Raw genomic sequence first — 14,089 nt, 5'->3', positions numbered from 1 at the left:
AAATGAGAAGTATACTTAAACTTTTTTAGCTACCTGCATTCTAGGTGGTTCTAAATATTATCAATTATTACTGTTAGATATTTCAGAATTTTCTTTAAAATTTAGAAGTGGATCAAAGCTTTTATTCCCAATTAACACCGAAAGTTCTCTGGACGCTTGACTGGCAGGAAAGTGAAAAGAATCATAAATGCGCCCGCTAATTGGAGTTCAATGCTTTCACTCGATGGCTAAGAGCACCTCCCACCTGGGCATCTATCTCTTGGGATCCCAGACATGTCCCACCGTAAAATATTCTGCTCGCCCAAGTAGCTGGTGCCCATAAATCTTCCCAGTTCGCCGGCTGTAAAAAGTGATTTACATACTCGAGGTATTTACCAAGTTCGGATCTGAAGCTAAGCGTTAACTCACTTTCGCTGTGTGAGAGTGAAGAAGCGGCAAATAAATTAAATTCAATTTTGCCTCGTCTGCATTTGGCAAACTTAAAACAGAAAAAAAAAAACGAAATACGAAATACGGTCGCAAACAAGTAAACACACATTTTGCTTTTTATTCACATTTAGCCTGGTTTCTTATTTATAGCATTTTGCATGCATATTTGATCAAAAACAATCAAATTTTGTGAGAAAGTACGAGTAACAACATCTTTATATGTTTGGGGAAAAACACAAATTGAAAGGAGGTTTATGAGCTTTTTCAAACATTTTGTGCGTTGCATAAAGATAATTTGTATGAAAGTCTTTTCAGGCAAGGAAGTGTCTAAATAAATCAGGGGACCGTGTTGGTTGAAGTGGTATTAATGAGTTTTTTCATTGTTTTTATCTGCGCGGTGAAAGGGTAATTAGTTGATGAACATTTGTCCAAACTGAAAAAAAGCGCCACCTGGGTCATATTTGCTATTTTATACCCTTGGCAAAACCAGGCCTGGCATGAATATAGTAAATTTATACATTTATGATAAGTCCCTCAACTTACGCCAATGAAAAAATGTGTATAACCTTTGCCTTGATTACTGCCATGACTATTTCATTTTAAACGCCGTGTTCAATGACTTTGAACTAGATCCACCTCCAAACTAACACCACCTTTCGAACCCCCAACTCCACCTTTTGGCCACCTATTTACACTTGGCAAACTTGCAACTCAAAGTCCGTCAGAAGACGAAAATTCATCATTGTCATCATCTCTTGGCTGTTACGCATCGCTGGCCACGCCCCTTGTCCCAAAGCCCATATTTGTAAATCAAGTGAAAGCTATACACATAATTTCCACTTGTCTGCTGCGTCTGGGTATTTCTTTGCACTTGTTTTATTTTTAGCCGAAAAGTGTTGCACATTTTTCACATGATTGTGTTAATCAGGCTTTCTTATAGAGTCTCCGTAATACACGTACTAGCTAAATATAATGCGAATTTTTTTGCATTTTGTGTTTGCTACACAACCCAGCTCAGCATTTGACCGTTTTTACATAATGTAGAAAAAGTCTTGCGTGGGAGGGGGCGTTGTTTTTGATGTCCACACAGGCATAACCGAAGTTTTTGTTTTTACGGCCAACTAATAACAGCCACATAGTTAGGGACTACCGGTGGGCGTTTGTTGCTCTCCAAAATTGGCCCAGTAAAATTGCTGGTCATCTCTTCTGAAAGGTGCTAAACGGCTGCGGTCATAAATTGCTATAATGTATACAAAACATGTGAATATTTTGTGGGCTTTCACTTGCCAAAAGTTGCGTGCGAAATTATCAGTGAAAAAGGGAGTCAAATGTGGGCAGAGGGCCTAGAGTTTCACCTGATCATGCGGGTTAGGTGTGAAGTTTGTGGAAAATGGTTTAAAATACGGGCTTAAAGTGTGCTCTCGTTATTCTGTAAACTTTGGTTGCTGGTTAAACTATTTGAAAATATAATTGTGAAGGTGAACATTCTATATTAAAGAGCTAAATATGTTTGTGGGAGAGCTAATTATTTAGATTTTATATTAGTATTATATGGCTTTAAAGATATTTGTTTGATTTGGTTTACTGTCTGAAATCTTAAAAGTGTAAACAAGATTGTGTAAGCCAAACTCACTTGTTTCATTCTTTTTAATAGTATTTTACTAAATACTTGTTAGCTATTAAAAATATGAAAAAGGGGAGAGAAAGTCAAATATTAACCCTATAGCTTTAAACTCCTTAAATTTTTAGTGTGTAAGGAAAAATATTATCATAAATTGCCGTTTAAAAACATAAAATTTTGCAAATATTTTTTGTTAATAATTATTTTTTAATTTGCCACCCGCCACAGACGGACAGCAATAATTAACTTTCCCGTGTGCCACCGGCAGCGAGTAAAACTCCCAATATGCATCATTACCATTGCAAAAAGACAGGCAAAATAAAACAAAACGGCATGCAAAAGTCGAAAGAAAATAAAGAAAAGAAAAACAAATCACATCACTGAATATAATTACCAAAGAGTGAGTGACTGCATATCGCGGCGCCCAGAGAAAGAAAGAAACTGGCAAGAAAGAGAAGAATGGGTGAGAAAGGCTCATAGAAGAAAGACTTGGCAGCGAAGAGCCAGCTACAGTCTGCTCAATCCCGGCTTGAATCTTCTCCCCCTTTCTTCCCCTCTTCTCGCCCGCTTTTCGGGCGTTCTAAATAATTTTTTTCACGCTTCGGCTTGCAGTGAAAACAAGAGTGAGTGTCGTATTAGGTAAGCCCTAATACCAACGGAAACCAAATCAGAAACGTAACTTATGCTAATTCGGAAGAAATTATTGCGTAACTGCATTTCATTCCACTCATTGAGCATATAATTGTCATTGACTTTTCGAATCGATTTTGACATATTTTTCTCAACTGGGGGTAACGAACTCATTTTCTACGTATGCTTGTTTATCGCGTGTCCGGATAATGAAGCTGCCAAACATCTGTCGGCGAGTTATTTAAGCAAAACCAATTAATTTCATTAATTAATATCAATTTGAGAGCGTACAAAAGAATTGTGCAAATAACGATGCAAGTACACGCATCAATATGTTCGGGAATTTATTTTTCTCTGCAGGATTCGTATTCGAATTCGTATGTCCTGCGATAAATCATATCCATATTCAAATATTTGCTCCATTTTGTTGTGCAAATGGCAAGATTACTCTTTTCACTAAGTCGCCTGGCAAACGGAAATGGATAAAAAATAAATGTTTACCTGATTGATTGGCAGACTGACTGAGTGGCCAACTGATTGATTGTGAGTTTGCAGCTGCATAAAATTGTCAAAATGAGCGTGAAATTTATGCTTCGGCCAGGGGTAATCACGAAAGTATCACACATATCTACATTTAAACCATGTGTTTAATTAATGCCAGTAATTCATACATTTAATGTAATAATTTGTTCTGCAAATAAACGGGAAATGGGACTCGCTTCGCGAAAATAACGGAGGGCTTAATAGGAATATGGAGTTATTGGACTACGATATCTTGCAGAGATTTAACAAATGGGATATGAAAATAATAATGCTATACATCACTATTAAAGCCATTAGCTTGAACCAAAGCCTCGAGTATTTACTATTAGACCTTGCATCTACATATACGCAAAAATCTGTAAGCCATGACTCCACCACGTTTTGCCCTAATGAAAAGCAAATTCTCACACCCTTTTAAAAAGTCAACAAAACCAAAAAAACAGTTTCCCAAAAGCCAATTAGTCCATAACATGTGTAGTCGGTATATCATTAGTTTACATCTCGACGCACTCGTTGCAACAAATTTGGCCATACAAACGTAAAAAAGAGCGAATCTTGCACAATAGCGGACATAGTGGCTCAGATCACTGGCCTAAACACCTTTTAATAGCCAAAATTGTTACGGGCGGCCGGAGAAACCGCCGGCCGTCGAACACCAACCATGGACTAATGAGCGGGCAGTCAGGTTGGGGGCTCTTAACTTTTATCTGAGCTTACTTGGGCCGAACTGAACCGAGTTGGGTTCTGTAAAAGGCCAGAACAAACACCGAAAAATGCAGGTCCAAACAATGCAGTGGTAGGAATGGACGGTGGGAAGACACGGCTCTTTTGGCTACTTGAAATAGTTGAAGTGAGCTCGGCTTTTGTGGTTTTCCTTCTTTTCATCTGCGGCCTCAAGCTGCTACACCAAATGAATTATGACAAGAATTGTAAATAAAAAACGCAATAAAAATAGAAACAAGATTGTAGCTTTTAACTAGAGCAGAGATTGAAAAAACGTTAGCCGCAAATGCACACAACAATTTTTGTAATACCTTTAAATCTAAGTTTTAATACTCGCTTTTAAGAAGTCTTCCAAATGTTTTGTTTTTAATTGTTTTTTATTGGATATTAAGAAAAATTATGTTTTAAGAAATAAAAAACCGTACTCTTTATAGTACTTGGAAGTTCTTACCAACTTCCGTAATTTTGTTTAGTTTAGAAATATCTGAGTTAAATGTACTGAATTAATAAACAATAATTCTAAAACGTTAGCTGTGCATTGCTATAGCATCTCCTCGAAACGGCTTGAAAATATGTTATATATACTTCTACATACTATTTTAATTATATAACAAATAGAATCGGTAAGCTCTAATCGATCGAAATCGTTAGGGTCCAAATTAAATTTAATATAAAAAATCAAACTTTTATTTTTATTAAACGGATTTCTCCAAGTGTAGAAGTAGCTGCAATTAATTTACTTGCTGGCACTACTTAAAGTCCGACAAAAATGTTTGAACTGCTCTGGCCAGCAATTGGAGTTTTTATTTAATTGTATTTATCAAATGCAACGACCCTGAAACGCTATCACTTTTAGCCAGCTGCGAAAAACGGAAAGTTATGCGCTTTTTATGGAGAATCGAGAGCAGAGTTTTATTTTTAATCTTTTGCGCTCAGGCGAAGGCAATCTTCGATGTACCAACTCGATTCTCGGGCCTTTCAATGGCAATTATGACCGGTTTTCAATTAAACTGAAACTGGAACTCAATTGCATTTCCTCTTTGGAACGAACTCCGTTCTCGAGTGAAAGAAATCTTTTCTCCGCCGCCTTTTTCTCGGGTGGAGATCACACTTACCGCTTGGGATACGGTATGCGCCGGTATTTGAAGGCATTTTCCACATCGCGCAGTTTCATTTTGTACGATCGCTCGGCGTTCAGAGACATCAACAGAGAACGTCAATTACACAAAAACACAATCGCTTGAGATCTTAGTTTTTAAAGACCTTTCTTGGCCGAAAGAATTTCCCGGTCGACACTTGAATTCACTCCGATTCACGACTCGAAGATTTAGAGCTTTAGAAATAGACGTCCGTAGAGCTCGGCGATCGCGGCTTGACTGAATGTTCCTTGGGGCTCTTGGCCGCCTTTTTGGCCAACTTTAAGACGTTGGCAGCGGCGGCTTACCACTGTTTGCTTTTACCATTTTCTTCGACTCTCTTCAGCTCTGTTTATTCGCTCTTTCAACGCTCTTTGTGCGCGGGCTGACTGATTTTGTGGACGTGACTGTAGCCCATTTGTCTGTGGCAACATTTTTATTATTACCCGACATCTGACATTAATCTACTTAGACATATTTATTTAGGTCGTCCAAACAGCAGAGTGCCTTTATTTTCAGCGCAAGGAATCTACTGTTGGGCACTTGTTTCAATATCCTCTATTGGATCAGTTGGTTTTCCAACCATAATAGTCATTTTTTCGGTTTAAAAGAACATGTTGCGTGCGAACCAAACCACGTTGGCAAAAAGAAGAATTTTAAGATCAGTTCGGCTTTTTTTTGTATTTTTCATAGAGGAAGAGAATTTGAATTAAGAACAGGTTTACCTTTGAACCCCCCAATGGACAGTCGAAAAGTTGACCTTCCCGCTTTTGTAATTTCCAGCGATTAGTTTTTGCCATTCTTACATATATATTAGATTCTTCTCGATTTCTGGCTTCTCGCCTCTTTCGGCTGCCAACTTTTGGATCTATGGTTAATTTTTGCCAAAGTCAAATCTAAAGATTCTAACAGAGCTGGGTTCCATCGATCTCCGCACTTGCTGTCCACAAAGCTAAGCTCATTGACCCTTATTCAACTGTTGACTCTTATGGCACAGTGGCTCAAAGAAATCTTTTGCGAATGACATTATACATTTTGAGCATTAAGCTGAGGTTCGATTTTTTTATTTAGCCTTTAGGAATATATGTTTTGTATGTTTTCTTATAGTTACAAATTAATAAACTTCAATTACCTTTTTTCAGGTTCCATTACTTTTAACTCGCACTGTAACTGACTTGTCCGCTGACTGGCGTCAGACGGCTGTCGGACTTAAGCGTTTACCCACAACTATCTGCATAGGTCTACATTTTTAGGACCGACAAAAAACTGATTGTTTAGACTTATTAAACTTTTTTTTATTTCAGCAACAAGTTGAAAATTCGTGTAAATTTCTCGATAACAATGGCAAAAAATGGAAAAACGCCAACCCCAACATAAAACCAGGCAAAATATAAAAATAAAATCAAAATGAAATGCGTTGGCGGCACATGTCTTATTTTTATGTGGTTTTATATGGATATAATTAAAGGTATTTCTGCAGTTAGCACCAAGCACCAAGAAAGTCAGTAGCTTAAAACATGCAAATTGCTGCCTATTGCATCTGATGATTGTCCAAATCGATTGAGATAATTGAGCTAGCGAATGATCAGACTCTTTCTCTGATTTCAAAACTTGAAAGCTGACGAGTTGTTTGGCTTTCGGTGTTGTCGGTTTTCGGGTTAAGTTTATCAGCTGTCCAAATGTGGTCGCTCACAGTAAGTTGGCTATTTCTTCGGTCCGATGCCATGGTTTTTTGCTGCCAACTGTCCCTTTGTAGTTGTGCCGATTGCGCTGAGCTGGCCAACTCAAGTGTAAACAACTGCAATTGGCCCTAGGTGCAAATACAAATAGCTGAATGTGTGAGTTTGTGGCAGGTGTGCGTATATATTATATTTGCCCAGTATTCGGGAGTGTATTTAATGCAGCGAGGTTGTCCATGGTAATTGGTTGGCATGGTAAATACATCCGTGTTTTGCGTGGAATTTAATGTCGAATTAATTATATTCCATTTTAAATTGTACATATAATTAGCCTCAAGAAATTATTAATTAATTTAAATTATATATGATGGTGCGTACAATTTTGCAAATATTTTCAACAAACTGTATTAAGCTATACTGAATACTTTTATTATCTATCTATATATATACTCTATATCTAATAGATTACCTTAATGTGTAAATAATAAATTAAAATAATCACTAAATTGTGTTTCTAGTCTCCTTAAAAAGCTTATAATTAAATTAGTGGCAGATGGGCAAACAACTTTTAAAATGGTTATGTTACATTTTTTTGAAGAAGCGAGGCAAATTAAGCTTGTAATACTTTTAATACTTTTAAGCTGTATCCCTCCATTTTATGTTATGCTGCAATATACATTTTTTTAGTATTCACCTAGTTATCAAACGTTTTTCAACTCATTACAAAAACTCATTTGCCGCGCCTCGTAGACGATTTCCGAGGCTTTTGTCGCTCACGCCTATCAAAGCCATTTTGGCCATGTCCACAGGCCAGAGTTGCCAGGGCCAGAAATAGAGCTGCCGGCCAAAACACGGAGTCACAGAGCTGGGGAGTCCGAGGGAGGAGATGAAATCTGCGGGATACAGAGCACACACCACACAAGCACCAGACCGGGGGCTTATGTTTTATGCGGGTTCACTGAGCGCCCGCCTCGAAATGGATAGCCCATACCAAAAACCCGATCCCACGGCCAATCCGAGTTCCGACCGGTGAGAACACACGCCTGGAGCTGCCGGCTTGGCTTTAACAGCCTCTCGTTCGAAGTTCCGAATTTTCGAGGATGTCCACCGATGTCCGCCGATGTCCACCGATTGCTGCACGGATGCGGGCAATCAAAATCTGTGGCCTACTTGACTGCCAGCTATTTGGACACGATTTGAGTTCGCCTTAGTTTGGCCAACGGTTTTCCCCCAAGCGTCAAACAGAACAGCTGGCATTCCACCCACCCCATTCCAAACACCCCATTCCCCCCAAAAAGTCAAACGCCCAACCACCCACTGCTGCAATTTTGGCTAATAGTGAGAGGTACTCTGTTTCGGTTTCATTTTTTCTTCGGTTTTATTTTTGCTTAAAGTTCCTTTTGGTTTCAATTGTCTTGGTTTTAAATACTCGTTTCATCTATTTGATTCAGTGCGTCATTAACTTAAGGTTTCATTTTCATATACGTATAATATCTCTATATAAATATTTGGTTTAGTTTTATTTATCATACAAGTGAAACTTACGCTATCAAACGGCGAAAAGAAAATAAATGAAAAGAAATGAAAAAGAAAATAAAAGAAAAGTCGGGTGAAGTCAGAAATTGAACATAAGACATGATCTCCTTTTCCAAACTCCGTCTCATTGGGTCACTTTTTGTGTTTTCAATTAAATATGCGTAGACTGTACGCATTTTGACTATTTACACAGCTGTCTGTATTATATTATTATTTACCATCGCGCACAGTTTCTTCTCGTTTCGTCTACATTTCATTTGTTTTTGAACAATTCAAATAAATTATATGCAATGTTTTATGTGTGCGGTCATAATTCAATTTCTCCACCCGCTCTCTTCTTACTCGTATTTTATCTTTGAATTCTACTTTAAACACAGTTGGCACAGAAATTTCCATAGTTTGGTTTGGTTGAGAGAAGGAACTGAACCGAACTGATGACTGAGATGTGAGTTTTTGTGAGATGGTTTTGTGACAATGGTGGCCAACGAAGTAGTAACAGCATTTTCAGCTGGGCTTAAAGCTACCTATTTAAATGCCCTGCCAGCCGTATTTTAGTTTTTTTGTTTTGTCCTCAATTGGCGGCAGTAAAAATGCATTTTTGGCCTATGCGCCTTTTTTAATTAATTTAATTCTTTTCGTTCTCATATATGTTTCGGTATTATTTTATTTCTTATTCGAATGTGTGTAAAATATCCTATGTGTATGCTATGCTGTGTGTCGGGAAATAATAGCTCCTCGTTTTTTATTAAATTGTACAAAGTGCGTTTTGTTAATTTTTCTTTCTTTTTAGCTATAAATATTTAGGTTATTTGCTATCAAAAAATGCCAACCGAAAATATTTGATTTAATTTATGTATATATTTCCATTTACTTTTTATGCTGGCTAAATCATATATTTTTTATACACTTGGTTTTCGGCAAAGTTTTATTGGAGTTGAAATTTTAATGGGTTTTTATGGATGTGGATTTTGCCTGCATTGGCAGAGGTTTTTAAATTTTTAAAATTCCCATTGCAGCCAGTATTTGCTTTGCTCTCAGTATTCAGTTTTATAATTTTTGCCCTAGTTCAGTGTCTATAAAATAAAGTACCAACGTCCTTTTCTCGCTTCTTCTTGGTGTTGTTTGTGTTGTTTGCTTAATCCTACTGCAACTGCCAAAAGTTTGATTGTTTATATGGGTTATGAGCCGTGTCCTAAATGGTAGTTTTGCATACAGTTTATTATTATTCTTTGCTTGTAGTTTTTACAAAGTCTATTAACTTTAGGAATATACTCACTGCACAGCTACTTAAGGGAATCGGCTTGTGTTCAAATTACGAACATAAATGCTGACGTAAAACAAGTAATTGCTCGACAGAAATATTTACATTGATTGTTTTGTTGTATAATCCTTTGGCAGTTCTTTCGATTAAGGTGCAGTGAACATATCTCTGGGCTGGAGCTCTACTTAATTCATTAATAACAATTGCATTTAATTAACTCTCTGTATCGACTTGTATATAATAAACCACTAGGTGATGTCCTTTGCTTATGTGTTTGTGCTGTACGATAATAACAGAAAAGTGCTGCCCTCTTAGTTGACTATTTAGCTAGTACCTATACAATATACGCCTGCGGTTGTGAGTACTCATCATGTAAATGCTTCGACTTTAATCATAGTGTTTAAACATAGTTCAGTATGTGCATGCCTTAGATCACAACACTGTAGAGATTACCATCGACCCCATCGACCTTCCCCAACTCCTTTCCAAATGCTGCTAACAGTTTTATGCCTAGTCTAATCTCTTAAAAATAATGCTAGATTGGCCCTACACTTAGGGATCTGCTCTTTGAGTTGCTCTTCTGTACAATTTCATTGTAATTCATGATCTTCCATTTAGTTGCTAAATGTCATTGGATTACTTCCTTTAGTGGGTGCTATGTGCTATGTGGTAAATATGTCGAAGTCATCTACGAACCGCCCACGAATTGTTGCTCTCTATCTGATCTAACCGGTTTAAAGGTACCTAATTACAATAGTTTTACTTCCTCTTTTTGCTTGCGTATGTAGTCTTATGAAATAAAGAGTTGTTAACTTTTTTAATCGAATGGAAAAAATTGCTAAAGGGCAAGACTGGCTCCCATATGTCGATAAATAAATTCCTTTTAATAATTTCAGTTTTTAAGAATTGATTGTGATTTTATCGTTTTATGCACAAATCTTATGATTTTCATTTTAATTGGAATTTACTTTTTTTGATTTTAATTTGGAAACCTCTGATGTGTGCAATATAAATATTTTTAGTTTTAATTTAAAAGGGAATTTTCTAATATTGAAAGATTCTAATAATGGAAAAAAAATTCGATGTTTTCGAATTTAGTTAAAGTTAAAACTTAAAAACCATTTCTGCGAAGTTTTCGATACCTTAAATAAGTTCTTAGAGTGCCCAGTCCTGACTCCTTCAATGCTTTTTGAATTATTTGGATTAAAAATGAAATAATATATACAAACTAAATTAACTCAATAATACTATTTGCCTTTTGACTTCATACCCACAACTTCGCTAATGCGCATTTTGTTCCTCCCAGAAGCGTTTAGAAAAAGTTATCGGCTTAAAATGTAGTTTCATTTAGTGTTCTCATACCTCGAGGCAACGACTCTGTATCTTTAAAATCTCCAGGCCAGATTGTGAACGGGGTCAGCGGACTGATCCATCGGTCAGGCCAGCTCCATGGAAAGCTCCACATGATCATAGGGAATGCCACAGCCGGCGGCAACATATCACACGGTGGTTTCCCGGTCCACGTGGATATATTCGACCGGCTGTAGTCCGTGTCAGGAAGCCGGATCGATGTACAGCGCCTCCTTCTTGAAGTCCTTCTTCAGGGTTCCGATGCTGGCGGCTGACACGTTGCCGTTGCTGGCTCCGTTCATGAACCCGATGCCCACGCCCATCCCGCCCACGCCCATTCCGCTCATTCCACCCATGCCGCCCACTCCAGCGCCCTTCTGCACCACCGACTTTTTCCGCTTCCTCATCAGCCCGAACATGCAGAATATCAGGCAGGCGGTCAGGGCTGCTGCAATGCATCCGAGAGCGGCGAAAACTCCGCCCGGCAGTTCCAGCAACTTACGAGCGGTGCCGCACTCCTCCTCCGACTCGTCGAACCCGCTGGGACAGTTGTGGTGGCCTGAAAAGGAGAGATTACAGGACACTTTTAGAAAATACCTTACCTTCTAAGCTAGTCTAAAAAACTCTTCTTGAAACAATTCTTTTTCTCATACAAGTAGGTTAAAACATATTTTAGATGTTTTAGTTGCGCTGTTCAGGAAGATGTTTCTTTCCTTAGAATCATTTCATTTTTTCATATACTATTTAGTTTGAAATCGATATGGTGAAAAGAATAGCTGAAAAGTATCTTTTCTCAGTGTAAAAAAAGATTCAGTATCCAAGATAGAGGCACAGGCGCTGATTGAAAAATTGAAGGCAGATTGGGGTTTTGGTGGAGCAGCGCAGCTGGGTGGCCTATTCTAGGGTTACAAATTGAATGCAGTGTCACTCGAGTGGCCCTTGGGGTCCGAAAGCTTGTTTAATGCCCTGGATTTGCGGTTAACCAGCTCCAGATGCAGACGCGCCTGGCTGCCCATAAATAATTGAAGCTAAAAGGCAAAGCCCAGGCTAGCCTTTGTATTTTTTGTATTTTTTTCCCCAAGCGTAAGTTTTAAAGAGTCTGTACGACTTCCAGAGTATGAGCAGAGGCAGGAAAATCAATGCAATTTTACACTTTGATATCACAATATTCTTTAATGTACTAATTTATTACAAAGGAAGTATTAATCAGTATCGTCAAGTCAAGGAAAACTCAGAAGAATCTGCGGACTCCTTCTAATACGGTATTACCTAGTCTATACACTTTCCAACATTCATATTTTTTCCGCCCTTCATCTCCCAAGTGCATTGAAAATAAGTCCGCTCCAGCTGTTGCGGCCATTTTGTGTTGGCCTGGTGCCGGACTGGAACAAACTTTTCCCGCAAGACATTTCGGGGTTTTGCTGCTGCGGGTTTGTCCAACAACCAGCCATCCCGCCAGTCGGCCAACATTCGCCAACAACCAGCAACCAGCAACCGCCGACAACGACAACGGCAACCGACCAACGAAGCAACTAACAACTAGCAACCGACAACCAGCAGGAGTGGTGCAGTGCAGCCTGGTGCAGCAGTCAGGAAACTTTGCCTGATTACAAGGACGTGGACAGCCCGCTTCGAAATTAACAGACAAGCCAGCCACAAGTGAAATTTTTGGTTGCTTTCTGCCGGCGGCACGCTTCAAATGGATAGCTCAGAGCAGGCTGAGCGCCAAATCACGTACAAACAGTGCAGGATTCCAGGACAAGACAGAAATCCAGGCCTTCTCTTAGGGATATAAAACTTGCAAGAGTAGAATCCTTGGGACCAGGCATACCTAAGTAAGGGGAGGGCCTGTTTGGCTAAGCGTTAATGCCGATTGTTAGCTTTTATGCGATATTAATTTACCTACGAATAATATTAGTAGTAGATTATTGAATTTGGTGTAAGAATTCGTAAGCTAAGTTTCCTCATATTCAATAATTCACGTTCCTTACACTGCAACACTTATTTTAAGTAGTTGCCCATTGACCCAATTTGATAAACGCACGAAAGTTTCTTGGCCACGTCGACTTCTATGCACTGCTTTGCATTCAGTGGATCCATGCGAAAACCATTTCGGCAACTCCCTGAGAAATGGCCTGTGGCCTCGAGCGGCAATCTGTACTTACCATCGCACCACAAGCTGGCCGCAATGCATGCATCAATTTCAGGACATTTGTATTCGCAGTCGGACTCCTTGGGAAAGAAGCCGAACTCGTTCAACGTCTCGTTGGCCGTTGCTCCGCCTGCAGAGCCTCCGGCGTTGGCTGCAGATCCCGACCCACTGGAGCCCAGCCCCCCAATACCCGTGTTGGAGCCCGCTGCGGACTGGGAGGAGGTCTGGGAGCCCATGCCTGTGGTCACGCTCGCGTTCACATGCAGGTCCAACTGCTGCAGCAGCGCGTTCTTGGTCCGGTGGATCTCGAGCCACGTGAAGGAGATGTCGCCGGGCTCCTTCAGGATTGGCTCCAGCACCAGGCTGATTGGTCTGGAAAGGGATATGGGGAAAAAGAGCTTGTTAGATCACTCTGTTCAAAAGGTTGCATCAAACAAGATACCTTTCATAAAGCTACAGAAATAAGATCAGAAGATAAATAAAATCCACATGGGATGTTTTCAAAATATTTTTTTTAATTTTTTAAACCTCATATTTGGATATTATTAATATATGATGAATATTCAAAAAGCGTGATTTAAAGAGATGCCATAAAAGAGGTGTTGTTGCTTAAGTCGGTTGGCAAACGACTCCCCTGAATTTTCCCTCCTGACTGCCGAGCTCTACATAGCTTACCAGCTATGTATCTGGATATGACCTATCTCACTTTCCCATTTCGTATCTCCACAGCCTAGTAGTTGCTCAAGTGCCACTAATTACTCGCAACTTTCAAGTTGCCACACACAAAATATCTTACTTGTAGATTGGCTTAAGCCGCGCATTAAGCGAGTTAGCCGTCAAAGTTTCGTTGGATGAAGTGCGGCACAATTGGTTTCACTTCAAGCCAATGAAACAAATATTCCCGAATGTGGAATTACCAATTATACAACTATCTTGAAAGGATATTTCAATTATCTTGGATTTATTATGATGTTATCTCTATTTGACTTCAATCTCTTTGCATTACTACTCTTCAGTGCAATCACACTT

At 39.0% G+C, this 14,089-nt stretch overlaps 2 protein-coding genes across 10 annotated transcripts in view; both read right to left on the bottom strand.

Annotated features, from left to right (window-relative positions):
- The window catches only part of LOC6539441 (heparan sulfate 2-O-sulfotransferase pipe), a 41,288-nt gene extending 34,176 nt beyond the window's left edge, over positions 1–7,112 (bottom strand). The window contains exon 1 of one of the 8 annotated variants that reach the window (XM_039374776.2): positions 5,062–7,112. In XM_039374776.2, coding sequence (XP_039230710.1) covers positions 5,062–5,150 — 89 coding nt within the window. In that variant the 5' untranslated portion in view covers positions 5,151–7,112. The remainder of the gene's footprint in view (positions 1–5,061) is intronic. The other 7 variants (XM_039374774.2, XM_039374779.2, XM_039374778.2 and 4 more) reach the window with 7 other exon arrangements.
- Positions 7,113–8,114: 1,002 nt separating this feature from the next.
- LOC6539435 overlaps positions 8,115–14,089 on the bottom strand; it is an 82,301-nt gene continuing 76,326 nt past the window's right edge. For both annotated transcript variants that reach the window (XM_039374768.2, XM_039374769.1), the window contains exons 13-14: positions 13,074–13,432; positions 8,115–11,467 (exon numbers count right to left, since the gene is read on the bottom strand). In XM_039374768.2, coding sequence (XP_039230702.1) covers positions 11,112–11,467; positions 13,074–13,432 — 715 coding nt within the window. In that variant the 3' untranslated portion in view covers positions 8,115–11,111. The remainder of the gene's footprint in view (positions 11,468–13,073; positions 13,433–14,089) is intronic.

The sequence above is a fragment of the Drosophila yakuba genome, chromosome 3L, assembly GCF_016746365.2.
Source record: "Drosophila yakuba strain Tai18E2 chromosome 3L, Prin_Dyak_Tai18E2_2.1, whole genome shotgun sequence".
Taxonomy (NCBI): domain Eukaryota; kingdom Metazoa; phylum Arthropoda; class Insecta; order Diptera; family Drosophilidae; genus Drosophila; species Drosophila yakuba.
Note: the sequence above shows the minus strand (reverse complement) of the source record. Positions and strands in the feature narration are given on the sequence as shown.